General features: G+C 40.9%; 1 protein-coding gene across 2 annotated transcripts; it reads left to right on the top strand.

Moving 5' to 3' along the window:
• The first annotated feature begins 5,215 nt into the window (after nucleotides 1-5,215).
• Nucleotides 5,216-14,951, top strand: MTX3 (metaxin 3). 2 transcript variants are annotated; one of them, XM_054287397.1, is made up of 9 exons: nucleotides 5,216-5,316; nucleotides 5,753-5,822; nucleotides 7,265-7,341; nucleotides 8,704-8,796; nucleotides 9,830-10,012; nucleotides 10,150-10,226; nucleotides 11,076-11,233; nucleotides 11,628-11,716; nucleotides 13,077-14,951. In XM_054287397.1, exons 1-9 carry the CDS (start codon nucleotides 5,236-5,238, stop codon nucleotides 13,185-13,187), a joined length of 939 nt encoding a protein of 312 aa, XP_054143372.1. In that variant the 5' UTR covers nucleotides 5,216-5,235; the 3' UTR covers nucleotides 13,188-14,951. The 2 variants fall into 2 exon arrangements, with proteins under 2 accessions (XP_054143372.1, XP_054143363.1); XM_054287388.1 differs by having other exon boundaries at nucleotides 13,051-14,951.
• Nucleotides 14,952-15,221: the final 270 nt, after the last annotated feature.

Genomic DNA, 15,221 nt, shown 5'->3' with positions numbered 1-15,221 from the left:
CAACAATAGAAGGGGAAGTTTATGTTAAAGTGAGCAAAGTAGCGTTGATTAATGTTCAGTCTCATCAGGCTTGGTGCATATATCTAAGAACCACCATAGAGAACAGCCTTTGAGGGGCTTATAGTGGGGGAGGCAAAACACAGCACACTGCAGGGTGGGGGCTGCGAGCGCTGCAAAGGGGCTGCCCCAGCAGCTCTACAGCACAGAGAGCTGTGGACTGCTCTCCAACACAGCCCCAGTGAGATTTTTAGATACCTTCAGATAGCTGGCCTATATTCACGTCCTCTAATTGCCCTCCCTACATGGCATATATTCCATAACACACCCCTACTTCTTAGCTTATTCTTGTTAGCAGTGTTGACCCGCTCCTGAAGTTGCCCATTTCTTCCTCTGCCCATTGCCAGGCAGAAGGGTGCTCAGCCATAGCCCCTGTGTGACAGCATGGTGCTACTCCTCCTCCTCACCCTACTGCTCTTCTGTATACATCTCCACACAAGAAGAAACACCTCAGCTTCATTCCCACATCCTTGACCCTGCAGTGCAAGTGACAGGATGACATGATAGTGTCAATGAGCTGGCCAAGAGCTGCACAGGGGAGTGAGAAAAACAGATTATCAGGTGCAAAATGCTGTGGAGCAGGGAAAAAAGGGAGGCTAAAAGGGGTAAGCAGGAGGCAAGAAGATGGAAAAAGAAAAGGAAGAACTTTGAATGTCATAAACTACTTAAAGAGAAGTGTTAGTTCAGAATTTGTCCCCAGCCTAAAGCATGGGGAGACAGTACAAGTGCTGCAAGGCTAATACGCGGATCAAGAGCAGTACTGATGATGTTCAACTTTTTATTAAGGAAAAGCGTTGACTCAACAAAGAGCGTTTTTTGCACACATATACTTAAGTGCATGACAGAAGAACACTGTAAGATCTGCAAAATCATTACAGTTCTGGAAAAAAACAGAAAAAACCAAACCAAAACACAAAACCAAAACCAAACAAAAACAAAACAAAACAAAACAAAAAAAAGGATAGTAAGGGTTTGCTTTCACCTAAGGGGAGAACCATCAAGAATTTGTAGCTATTTATTATGCACTTTGAGTTTACTGAATTTGAGATTATTAAAGCATATGAAATGTTTTCTTGAAAGATTTCCTTATCTGACAGAAATATTAAGTAATTATAACTTACCATTCCTTACTTCTGATTTACATACAAAGGAGTCTCTCATACTAGTCCTGACCAGCCCTCCAGGAGGAGGATTTTGTTTGTAGTATTATATCTTCATTAGCATTAGATTTGTGAGGACCATATTGTGTTCTTGCTCTGTATCTGCTTATTCTTTGTGCTTACTCACAAAGAATGCACATGGAAGCAATGTTTGGCAAACAGCCCACGAGGCACCATCCAGTATGACATAAGGGGACTGGTTCACGATGTACATAAACAGAAGCTTAAGTCCATGTTTAGATGAACTTAGCACATTTAAAGGTCACTGTAATTTCTTCAGTTTTAATTTCCATTCTGAGTTTTATGTTGGAATATGTTACAGATTAAAGGGGATTTGGTGCTCAAGCACAACCTTCTTTAAGGGATTTTGACAAAGTGGAAAGTTTATCTGCTGTCTGGAAGGGACTACTTGACCTTTTAATCAACATTTTCAATAAAAACAATGGAATACTAGCAATTCCCTTTTCAGTCTTCTGTATTCTCTGAAATACAAACTCCAGTTTAAATTACTGGAGGTAAAATAAGAAGCAAGAATAAAAATATGATTAATCAATTGTGTTTCCAAGAAACTTTCATAATGTCAGTCACATTTCGTCAGGAAGTCATAAGTATGTGACTGTAATTTTTGAATAGCATCTGCAAGAAAACCTCAATCACTATAATGTTTGACCTGATTATGTAATTTGATAAGATTTTAAGCATACAGAATACAGAGAAGCTGCAAACATTACAGATTTTGTTTGACAGAAGTGTCTGTAACTTGTTCAAATTCCAAATAATGGGGTAAGGGAAATAGAAAAGAACCCTGCTGCTTAATTCACCTTACATGTTTTGTTCCTAATATGCATCAGGAGACTCACTGTTTTCATGGAACTATATGGATTATTAAATATCAGGATTCATGGGCAATTAAGATATAGAAATCTTAAGGCAAGTGAAGTATCAGCTCTAAAACACATCCTTTCGCATTTATGTCAACACTCCTGGTTTTGATCCTGCTTAATTTAAAAAAAAATGCTGGTTTCAAGGGTTTCAAATTTCAAAGACAGGTTTCAAAAGAATTTTTGCTTTTCTAAAACACAAATTGAAGCTCCATTTTTTCAAGTCAAGTCATATATCCATCTTCAATGCACTTCTTTACTTTTCATTTACACTGCTAGGAATTCCACTTAGGCAACCAAGAGGAAAAAGTTCCTGACATGGGGGAGGGAAGGTACACATTGCCTCTTTTTTTTATCTTTGCTCCAGACTCCACAACAACACAGAGATAAACTGGGCCTGAAGGTAATGCAAAGTTTATTTCCCTATTTACCTCCTAAGCCTTCTTTCAGCCTGCCTCAAAACAGCCATATGACAGAAAAGCTCATAGAATAGTTAGGTTTTTCTTAAAATTACACCTCTAAGTTCATCAAATCTAAACATCAACCCAGCACCACCACGATATCCACCACTAAAACATGTCCTCAACATTTCCAGAAATGTTGAGGAAACTTTCCTGGGCAGCTTGCTTCAATGCTTGACAACCCTTTCAGTGAAGAAATTTTTCATAATATCTAATACAAACCTTCCCCAGTGCAACGCAACTTGACGCCATTTCCTCTTATTCTAACATTACTTACTTGGGAGAAAAAACTGAACCCCACCCATCTACAGTGTCCTTTCAAGTGCTTGTAGAGTGATAAGGTCCTCCCTGAGAATCCTTTTCTCCAAGCTAAACACCCCCAGCTCTCTCGCTCACTCCTCACAGGATTTGTCCTCCAGACCCTTCACCAGCTCCATTGCCTTTCTCTAGACTCACTCCAACACCAGAACGACCTCCCTGTAGTAAGGGCCAAAACTGAACACAGCACTGGAGGTGTGGCCTCAGCAGGGCCCAGCACAGGGGGACAATCCCTGCCCTGGCCCTGCTGGCCACAGCACTGCTGATCCAGGCCAGGATGCCATTGGCCTTCTTGGCCACCTGGGCACAGCCTGGCTCATGTTCAGCTGCTGTCACCAGCACCCCCAGCTCCTTTCCAGCCACTCTGCCCCAGCCTGTGGAGCTGCCTGGGGTTGTTGTGACCCAAGGGCAGGACCCAGCACTGGGCCTTGTTGAACCTCACACCATTGGCCTCAGCCATGATCCAGCCTGCCCAGATCCCTCTGCAGAGCCTCCCTGCCCTCCAGCAGATCAGCACTCCCACCCAGCTTGGTGTCACCTGTGAACAGATTAAGGGTGCACTTGATCCCCTTGTCCAGGTCATCAAAATCAATAAAGATACTAAAAGGGGCTGATATAACTATTGAGCCCTTTGTAAAATACTCCTTATGGAAGCAGATCTTTGGGATCATAGCTGCCAGCATCCACAATTCCCTTTCAGAGCTTTGTATCTCAGTTCACATGGTGAAAGGACCAAAGCAAAGTACTTGGACAGACTGGGAAGTTAGCTAGTGCCTGTAGGGAGGAAAAGACGTTAAAAATATCCTTAGAATATATATCTTAAATAAGTCTTTAGAAGGAAAAATGTAATATAACAATTAAAAAAATTGCTTATGTTAATATTGCCAGTGGTATAGCTTTATGAGGGAAAAAATGGGCATGTATTTTTTCTCCCATGTTCCTCATAAATGGAGCAGAATGATCTCAGATCTGTGGCATAAATTTTCATCACACTTTCTTTGACAAATTTCAAGCGAATCTGAATTGTGGATCTAGGAAGGTGAAATGAAAAATGAAGTTTTTCCTTACTCTCCTTATGTGTAGAAGACCTAAATAAGGGTGGTCAGTGCAGAGTTGTTTTTTTTTGGTCAGCGTGTGGTATTTTTTCATTTTGTGGGAAGGATGGAAACTTGACTTAGCATTTAGAGACGTGCTGTGGCACGTCTGCACAGCTCTGGAATAAACAGCTGACAACTTGATGCCTCTAAAGCTCTGTAGTTAAAACCACAATTAATGGTTATCATTATAACCTGGTCAAAACTGCTAACGTACGACCAGAGCTCCTTGTTTCTAGTGCCAAGCTGCTCATGGCTGCTCATCACTGTTGATTGAGAATCACAATCTTTTGCTCCTACGAAATGTCACACCTCTGTGTGCAGTGTCCGGGTTGGAGGGTGAGGGTTCAGACAGACAGTACCAAAAGCATTTCAAGAGGACTATGGCTGCTGCATTTCCCCACAGGATCATAGATACTGGCCACCCATGTCCCTTCCCAAGAGACTGACCCCCATCTGGATACCACCTGAAACGACCTTGTTCCCTGGGAGGCGTTGGCCTCTTCTCCCAGCCTAGTGACAGGACAAGAGGACGTAGTTTTCAATTCAAGGACATTGAGGTGCTGGAGCAAGTCCAGAGAAGCACAACAGAGCTGAGAACGGCTCTGGAGCACAAGTCCTGTGGGGAGGGGCTGAGAGAGCCGAGTTTGTTTAGCCTGGTGGAAAGGAGGCGCCTCAGGGAAGACATTTACTGCTTTTTTCATTACCTCCTTTCCTCCAGGCAGGGGTTGTCCTTCTGGGAGGGGACATGGGTAGTATGAGGTAGTCTTGAGTTACTATGCCAGGGGAGCTTTGGGCTGGACATTAGGAAGAACTTCCTCACAGAAGGGGTGATTAGACACTAGAATGGGCTGCCCAGGGAGGTAGTGGAGTCACGATCCCTAGAGGTGTTCAAGGAAAACCCGGATGTGCCACTTGGTGCCATGGTCCGGTTGACACGGTGTTCGGCCACAAGTTGGTCGCGATCATCTCAGAGGCCTTCTCCAACCCAGTTGATTCGGTGACTCGGCGCCCCGAGCGCGGGTGGCAGATCCCGGGAGCAGGAGCCCGGGCGGCGGTTCCCGGGGGCAGGAGCCCGTGCGGCGGCACTTCCCAGGAGCAGGAGCCCGTTCAGCGGGGGATCTCGGGGGCAGGAGCCCGTGCAGCCGCGTTCCTCCGGGCGGCGCTCCCAGCCCTCCGCGGGCCCCGCGCGCGGCCGCGGGCGCTCTGGCGCCGTCATGCGGGGGGAGCGGCGCCGCGCTGCCCTGTCGGCGCGGCGGACAAGATGGCGGCTCCCATGGAGCTGAGCTGCTGGGGAGGAGACTGGGGGCTGCCGTCCCTGCACCCGGAGTCTCTCACCGTCATGGTAACGGGCGGCGGCCACCGTCCGGCCCGGGAGGGAGGGAGCGCCGGCGCCCCGGTGCTTGCCCGCCGCTCGCACGGACGTCCGCGGGGCTCCTTCTTGCCTCGGGAGAGGCCGGGGGTGGGAGGCGGGATGTTGGGCCCGCGGTGCGCGCCTGGCTCGTTCCCCGCGGGAGACGCGAGCAACGCTGCCGCCCTTCCCGGGGGCGCCGAGCCCTTCCCGGCGGCGCTGCCGCCCTTCCCGGGGACAGCGGGGCCTCTGCTCAGCATTCCCTGGAGTCTCCCCAGGGCAATGAAGCCCAGCCGAAACCCGTCGCCCACCTGCTGGTGGTTGGTGCTCAGTGCACGAAGGTGTTTAACACAACTTCTGAAGCCTTGTTTTACGCTTTTCTTACACATTGTGACAGGTTTTCTTCCCTGCCTTCCAATCTTTATTGCAGGCTTACGCCAAATTTTCTGGTGCTCCCCTGACAGTGAATACTATAAATAAGTCCTGGAGAACTCCGAAAGGTACCATTTTTGCAGCCTTTATTGCTCTAATCACAGCCGTGTTATAAATGTAGGTCCTAGTTTCTGTGTTTGCATCGGGCTTTGTGTTCATGAATGCAGTCTGCCCCAACTGAATGACTTCACAGGATTAAGTGTGATGAATTTGAGAGAATGAAATAATGGAAGTCATAAATAAAGTGCTCCAGAGGACAGTTTATGAAAATGTGTATGGGTGAGGCAACAGTTAACAAAGCCGTAATGCTGAGTACATAACTGTTTCATTCAGGCAGTCTGAGTTGATGGTGTAGTGAAAGCAAATTTGTAAGCTTTTTGCACTCTGCATATTTATGAAGGTAGTAACTAGACATGTGTATGGAAGAGCTGTTTAATTACCCATAGCTTAATTAGTTAGTACAGGTGAAAGTGGAATGTGAGCCTCAGCACAGTTACACTAGCTGGGATGTTTGGTATCGTGTTGAATTAGAGGGTTTGACTGAGAAAAGGTGAAGGTAAGCTGTCAGAGAGGACTTCTTTGTTTTGGATGCTTCTATTCATTGCTTATTTGTTTGCTCAGCAGTTATTGTCTTGGTGTATTTAAGAGAGGTAAAATCAGTGCAGGGTTAATGTCACTTAGACTTAACCACATTAATCAGTGCAGGCAATACTGTATTCATGCAGAAGTTGAGCTTTTGGTTCTTGGTTTTCAGTGTGTTGTTTCCTGTTAGGGGAAAAGACCAAGAACTAGCTGGGTGGACTTGTAGAAATTTGGGGGCTATCTTCATAAGGAAAATACATAAAATCAGTTAAGAAAGCAGTTTAAATAGTAATTGTTGGTGATAATTGATAATTTAATAGTATTTAGCACTGTCCCATTGGGCTCATTCTGGCAGTTCTGTTGTGAATGTGCTGTAAGGTAGACCCTGTTACGGAGACTTTGCATTCTATAGGCTTTGATCTGCAAACTAAAGGCTGTCCAGTCAACTTCTTGCAAAAGGGAAGTACTTAGTTCTTTTAGTAATTCGTGGCAATGCAGTGGTAGCTTGGGCATTGTTTCTAGCAAGGACAGAGGAAAAAAGGTGGTTAAAATATATTTGGAGGGGAAGGACAGAGGAAAATTGAAAAGAGGCTCAGAGGTGGATGAATTCAGAGGGCAGTTGAACTGAGCTGGAATTTCTGTCTTAAGATGAACATATGAAATCCAGACAAGTAGTCTGGTTTTTAAGGTATTGGATACCTAGCAAAAAACATTGGCTTCAGTCTGATTTGATATTGCCCTTTTTAATGTTTTTTATTAGTAAAGTATTTGTTACCTTTTAGGAACTCTCCTGCTGTGTAAAATTTTATGTTTACATGTTAGAAAAATGAGAGCATGCTATTGAGAAAAGGAAAGTACATACCATGACTGATTGCTTTCTAGTTAGAAGTCATCTGTACAAGTCAACTGTATTATTTATGCCTTCTAGGAGATCTGCCAGTCCTGGTATCAGAAGACATTGTTATTTCTCAGCCAGCAAAAATACTAAACTTTTTAAGAAAACAGGTAGGTCTCTTTCAACAATATTTGTTTTCCCTGACTTGCAGTGACTCTTTCGTGTCTCCTCTGTACACTGATACAGGCTTCCAAAAACCTGGAGTTTAGTTCAGACTCAGTGCTTTTCCTTTTCTCATGCAGGCATGAGAATTGCAAAATGGTGGACAAGAATTTGCTGTTTAAAAGTCTTATCATTAGTTGTGTGAAAGATTTAAAAATAAGAATGAAAAAAAATAATTGCAAAGGACAACAATCTGTCTCTAATTGAGCAGTTTCTTACTGATCACCCTGCTTGTAATTATAACGTTTTCAATGTCATTATGACTTTGCAGACCTAGGATGTCATAGTTTAGTTAGTAGTTTAAATAGGTCATTTCTCAGTGCTCTTTTTTTTTTTTTTTGAAAGATAATATATACAGCATTGTTTTAGTCTATGTATTTTTTATATAGGTTGTAATAGAAAAAGGTCTGCAGGCGTCTTTTGATGCACACCAGGTTATGGACTCTTGCTTGCCTTTTGTAGGACTCTTAATGTTTTGTACACAAAGAATAAAACTGTACAGTTTCTTCTTTTCACAAAGTATAAAGATACCTAATAAACCATGGCGTCATCTTTTTATTCCCAAGATGGTCCTATAGCCCACTAGTCTGCTTTTACATCAGAAATGCAGTTCCTGTGTGGTCATAAGATCTGATGAGTGCCATGTTGGTGAAACTTCAAATTTTTGCCGGGGGGCGGGGGGGGAAGCCCTTTTTTATGTTAAAGTATAACAATTGTATGCTCTCTTTTCAGATGTTCAAGTGTCAGCACTGGCCCTTTGTTTATAAATTAATGAAGCAATCTAATCACTCTCCCCCTTCCCCCAATTTTTCAATCCTTATAATGTATCTTAGAAGAATCCACTGTTAGAATTAAAAGTTTGGTTAGTAATTGCGTTAATTTTGCTGTATATTTGCTCCCTTACATTGTTACCATCCAATTTCTTAACTTCTAGAATGTTCATTAAAAGCAAAATACGGGAATGCATGCTTACACCTTCTGAAGTGTCAGATGCTTCTTGAAAAATAACAGAGGAGATTTACCAGAGGTTTGCTACATTCCTCAGTATTGAAAAATTGCCTCTGTATCGCTGGACATTTGTTTGGAAAACAATTGAAAGGAGACACAAGAATTATTTTGGAAATAGCGGGCCCAAAGCTCTAGGAATGGGAAGGTGGATAAGCGAGAGGAAAATTCTGTTGAGTGCATGCTTTCTGTTCCAAAAATTGTACGTATATTTACTGCCTTAATAGGTGTTAAGTTTAAAGTAACTTTCCATGATAATGTTTTTTGAAAGTTTGTCGTGAGTCTATTTTTTTTTTAATTCATAGAAATACAATGCTGATTATGATTTGTCTGCAAAACAAGGAGCTGATACACTGGCATATATTGCATTACTTGAAGAGAAATTGCTTCCTGCTCTGGTAAATATTAATAAATACTTTGTAATGGTCCAAATACTTGGAATTGAATACTGTCAGAGGTGCCCAGTGTGAGAGCCACAGCACTGGCTGGAACATAGTTGTTTTGTTAGTCTGTTTTTTGGAATTACTGCCTACCAACTTTTGAAAAGGAAATAAATATGTGTTTGTGGAGTGTCAAGTAATAACAGTAGATTTATGAAAGACATTTAAAAGGACACTTACTTAGGGTTTTTTTTCCTCTTGGTGTTTGGGGAACAGTATCCTGAAAACACCTTATTGTGCCCATTTTTTGGTTCATTTGATTTTCTGAAAAACTTTTAATTAAGATTTGTCTGATATGAGACACACACCTGAAAGCCTTTTGAACTGTTGAGTTAAAACTTCTAATAAATTAAAATGCCCATAACTAGTTAAATTTTTCAGTTCTGAATACAGTGTATAAATACATGGCCATTTGCCCTCACCATTTCAGTGTAATTACATTAGAGCTGTAAGAGTCACAGATACTGATTCTCTTGAATGACTTTGGCTTCAGTTTGTACAGTGAAAAATACTCTGACCAGATGGTATCATGAGCTAGCCTTTTCAGCTGACCTTGGTTTCAAATTCATAATTCTGTAGTATCTTGTATTTTAAGATTTATATAAAATTTCAAAACCAAATTCCAGGAAGTTCAAACCTGTTGCTTTATGTCTCTGTATGCAACTCTTTTGCAATATATTTTCAATTTACTCTGTGTGTGTGTGTGTGTACGTATCTGTACATACACAGTGTGTATGTAATTTTATGCAGCTGCATATAGATCTCTGCAATATCTTTGGTGTTTTTCTTTATTTGGAAGATAATTATTTCCTTACTCGTGTAATCCTGCACTCAAAGGATTAGTATATTCCTCTACAGAGCTTGATAGCCTTAAATTACAGTAATTCCTGTTTCTTCTGCTTTTCTGAGAGAGGTCTTGCATATCAGGTGTCATGAGATGTCTACTCATGACATTCAAATTTCAGTTACATTTTTCCTTGTGTTGATACAGCTGCACACTTTTTGGATTGAGGCTGAAAATTACTGCAGTGTGACAAAGCCATGGTTTGCCTCAAGGATTGCCTTCCCACTGAGTTTGTATCTGCCTGGAAAGATGTCCAGGGAAGCGCTGAACAGGATCTTGCTGACCAAGGGAGGCCCTCCACTCTACAGTCTCACTGAAGTGGAAGCACAGGTATGGGTTGTGCAGTAAGGAATTCCTAAGTTGGTTCTGTCAAAGACAAGAACTTAAACAATTTAGCACACTGTTAAACGATGAATGGCACTGGGCATACCAGCATGGCTGCACCTAGGGCTTCTGTGTCTCTTCAGATATACAGAGATGCCAAGGAGTGCCTGAATCTCCTGTCGAAGAGATTGGGAACATCTCAGTTTTTCTTTGGAGATACGTGAGTGTGATTTTTTTAAAAACTATTTTGGTGAATGAGTAATGAAAAAAGTACCACGCCACTCTATGAACACTTGAGCTTTCTCTTTTGTTTTTAACCAGTCAGAATGTTAAAAGTGCTTCCCAGTAGTTTTATGTCTCATAGTCTGCTTTTCAGATAAAACTGAATGAGCAAACAGGGCACAAATGAGGTGGTCAGACTGAGTCAATGTGATGTCTCTCTTATCCTGCTTTGTTCCATAGAGAAGGAGATGCTTCCCATAGCTGTTAAGAAAATGTGAAGTGCAGTGGAGACCCTTTTCTAGCTGCTGAATGTCTCCTCCTGGCTTTGTATGTAAGAAAAAATGCTTTAGGCTGAGGTGCTACTACTGCCCTCATGGGAGGAGGGCATAGGTCCAGGAACACTTTTCCTGTTTATGTGTGCAGAGCAGGAAGCAGATAGGGCTAGCAACATAGAGCCAACAGGTCCTGAAAACCATGATCTCTTCTTTAGCAATTGAAGTTTAGCAGTTGATCCTCCATAAGGGAGGGATCCTGGTCCCCTGGTGCCCTGCATGAATTTTATGGTGCCAGAAAGGTGTTTTAGAGGGGCTTGCTTATCAGATAGCGTGTGGGATAGCATGACTGTGTTGTGATGCTGACATTACTGTCTCAGCTTGTCAGCATGTCTCTAGTTAAGAGATAGTGAAAGGAGTAGATACAAAGCATTTACCAGGTTGATAGGCAAAGGTGGAATGACAGGACTGACTATATTCTCTCCTGAGTGGTATTTGATATACACGGAAAACTAGGTTGTAAAAGTCATAAAAGTCTTAAGTCACTTCAGTGTTTTCCTGTGTCACTCTTTTAGGCCTACTACCTTGGATGCCTTTGTGTTTGGTTTCCTTGCACCAATTTATAAAGTGTGCTTCCCGAGGGTACATTTGCAAGAACATTTGAAACAGCTTCCCAATCTGTGCCGATTTTGTGATGATATTTTAACTTGCTACTTCAGGTTAACTGTCTCAGGTAAGTTGTGTTTCTTTTCTCCTTTTTGTCACCTGTACCCATATTGGGATTAGTACTCCAGGATTCCACCTGTGAACCAAGGCAGATTAGATTTCATGTAGTTTATGCTAGACTTTCTGTGGGGAAATGAAGAAACTTCTAAAGTTGGGCAGAAAGGATTCAAAATTAAAAGCAAGTGTTAATACTCAGTTTTAGATTCTGTCAAGCATTGGCAAAATGTTACAGCTCATGCTTAGTAGTTCTTATTTTCTCACATGGAATGGCTTTTACACTTAAATTCTTCTTTGCATTTAAATACCACATGAATTCTCTTCAATGTGACTTTATTTTTTAAGAATTTTAAAGCTTCTGTAAATACTTTTTCACTCTTCATCTTTCTGCCTTCACTCTCCAGGCCATTCTCCAGCTGGACAGGATACAGCAGATGCTAATCTGCAGAAACTCACACAGCTTGTAAATAAGGAATCCAACTTGATTGAAAAGGTTACTTTTGCTTCAGTATCTTTAATTTTACTGCTTTGTTGTGGTTACTTGTTCACAGATATCCTTGCATGGCAATTGCAACTGTACAGTGGACTTTATTTTAATTACTTCTTTTCTAGTGAGTGTGTAGAGAGGTGGGAAGAATATTACATCATTTGGAAGGAGGAATTAATGAAGCCTTGCACTAAAAAGTATTTTTAATACAACCAAAAGAACATTGTCTTGCAGGTGTGCACACCAACAGAGGAGTGGTATCTTTCTGCAAGTGTACATTCAGCTAAGGAGGAAAATGTATTGGTCAAAACTCAGAAATGGTCCTGCAAATTAAGACTGATCACCAGCTTTTCTTGCTCCCAGCTGCATGCTGTAGTAACTACCCAGCCGTCACTCTTCTCCTGCTTGTTCTACATCTAGCTGTTTTTTCTTATGTTCTCTGTTTCTAAGGCTGTCACTCAGCACCTGTCAAAAACTATACAACTTAACTGAAAAAAACTTATGAAGAGTTAGCCTTTTCATGCAGGTAGAACACTCTAACTGAAAGGGTAGAAGGCATTTCTTCTGAGAAAGATCAGTATGTGAAATAGATCATTAACTATCATCAGCTTTTGTAGCATTAGGTATTGATGCTTTTTCTGTCATTGAAGTGTGGCTGTGGAAGTTTTAAACAATGGGTTATGCAGACATTTGTCAGGCATGACTAAGGAAAATCTGATCTTGACTTGAAGGAATGGAGTAGACTAGACAGCCTCTGCAGATCTCCCCTGTGCTTTTATTCTGTATCAACTAAACCTTTTCAAACCACATTACACATAGGGCATTAGAGTGACTTCCTATGAAAATATAAATTGTTTATATCCAGAGATTAATTTTAACCTGTCTTTGAAAAGGTCTTATCACAAGTGCTTTATTCTGTACTTTTTGAAATGTGTAACTAAATACAAATTCATTCGGCATCTCCAGAACATTTCTGATTTCAAAAGATTTATTCTTGCATGCTGCTGAATATACAGAAGCATCCATTGTTAGCAGTTTGACTCTTGATCTGCCTTCTCAGCATTTGGTTATTGTACAATATTTGACCTCTTAGAATTGGTGTTGCTTCCTTCAGTAATCTTGACCAGATAACTTGAGCAGAAGCACATGCAGGTGCCCTGGGTTTGATGCATCATATGTAAGGGAATGATTAGCAGCTCTAACACAAACGTATATTTGGGAGTGGAAAGAAACCAAAGCAGCAGTTGCTGCTGGTCCTGACAGTAAACATACACCAACCAACCCAGTATTAATGATGACAAATAAGACTAATTGTACAATCTATATTCTGCTGTTGCCAGATCCGGCTCTCATTGTTTCTCTGCAGATGGACGACAACCTTCGCAAGAGTCCTCAGCATCCCCCTCGTAAGCTCACAACGCTCAAGCTTGCTGCAGGAGGAGAAGAAAGCAATCCAATGAGTCGTTTATCACCTTGACATCTCCTGTTGCCCATAAATGCGTGTTTTGTAACTCAGCTGAGTGCCACAGTAGATCTTTTTTACACATGAATGTTTTGCAAGGGAAGAATCTGCTAATGGGTACAAGTAGAGAAGAACTACAGCTTTACAATCTTCTATCTACTTGTTCTTTTAAGAAATTGCATAGATCAGGCTGGCCACACACTATGCTGAAGCTAAGCTAAGCTAAATAAAGCTTATTACTGCAGATGTTAACATGATTTTGTACAGCCTATTTTTGCCTTTAGCCTAGCAGAAATGTTTACCTAAAGTTAAGAATCTGCTTATGGAATGTTCACTGTTATTTTATTTTGTGGGTTTTGATTTTACTGTAATCATGTTACTGTATGTGAGTGGGTATGCTCTTTGTCTAAAAAGGACAAAGTCCAGTTGCAAAGTCTGAAAAGACAAAATGTTGCCATTCATGGCAGCTGAGACATGAAATCAATGACAGGAACGTAAATATTTTTATTGTGCTTTAATGAATTTGGGATTTGTGTTTTTTGGTTGTTTGTATCTTTGAAAATTTGTCATGTACTTTGAAGGGGATTATTGAAAAGCATGTGCGCTATGGGGATTAAAATGATGCACAGTGCTAACATTTCACAGTACCTCGAATTAGTCCTTTGTGAAACAGGCTTAACCTGTGCACAGAGTAATAACCACATGCTGCAAAATTGTTAAGTCAAAATCACAGAAAACTTGTAGTGAATGGAAACGTTTGATTAGTTGCTGTCAGGACAAGACTTAACTAGCAAATGAACTGCATCTATGGATTGAAAGGGACAGGTTAGGGCTGTATAAGAAAGCTGATGTAGGCTTTTAAATGTGTCACAAATGCCTCTTAATTAGTTTCATCTTTTTTTTAATAAGCACTACAGTTGATCCAAAAATTAACTAACAACTGTCAAATTTTTCGTTATATGATGGGCTATTTAGTTAAGAGCTCTTTTCTCTTTGCAAACTGTGGTATATTGCAGGGCATATTTATTCTGTTCAGTTACATTTTGTCTTTAACAGAAGCCTTCGCAGTTCTAGAGACCCAAGCAATTCTGTTACAAGAGAGATGCTGTAATTTTTTACTGGCAAAGTACTGGCAGATACTTCACGAGTAGGTGTAAAGAAAATTAGACAAGGAGATTGGCCAAAGTGGCAGTGCTTCAGATATAGAATTCTGATAGCAGTATGTGTGTGATAACTGTTCTGTGGGGGGATATTTTGTTGTTTTTCTGGCCAGATCGAGATGGTCTTTCAGCTTCACTTCGGCTACTAGTCATGTTTGAGATACACAGATAAATTACTTCCTATTTGTAAAGACAAGATGGTAGATTGTGTACATATTGTACCCTTGGACTTGATATGTAAGGAATGTAATATCTTTAACATTTCTTAATTGAAATGGGTTTCTAATGAGCACTTTAAAATACTGTTTAAGCTTCACGTTCTTACTAGAGTATTTGTTGCAGTGATTTGAAATTAATTTAGCTCATACTCATAACTGTATAAACTGACAGTCCATTACATGCAAAAGTAATTTAAATGTTTAAAATTCATACTGCCTGTATCTTGACAAGATTTATGTGAGATCATGTCATGTAGCTTTCCAGAGCTTTTCTTTTACAAACACAGCTATGGAGAATATGCCTTAGTTTGTCGCTTTTGTGAATGCATACACTCAGCCTATAAAATCTCTTTGTAAAAAGGATTGTTATTTCAAGATTAAAATTCTGCATTTTTAGTGGACTTTTGGTAGAGTTTTTTGTCCTATATACATTGATTTTTTTGAGTGCTTTTCTTATTTCCTTGTAGAAAAGTTTTGTCTTGTCTGTTAAAAAAAACAACAACAAAAAAATGCTGCTGACTGCTAGGACAAGAAATTGAAGCATCTTAGCATATTCATGAGATCAGATTTTAAATTTTTATCACACCTCTTCAGTACCATTCCTTTCTTTCAACACAACTGCTTTTGGGAAAGGGAATGAGGAGGCACACATTTGCTGATCTTACTAAATG

This window comes from Melozone crissalis, unplaced genomic scaffold, assembly GCF_028551555.1.
Source record: "Melozone crissalis strain CALT ecotype California unplaced genomic scaffold, PUWL_Pcris_2 ptg000005l_1, whole genome shotgun sequence".
Lineage (NCBI taxonomy): Eukaryota > Metazoa > Chordata > Aves > Passeriformes > Passerellidae > Melozone > Melozone crissalis.
This window is presented reverse-complemented; position numbering and strand designations above follow the sequence as displayed.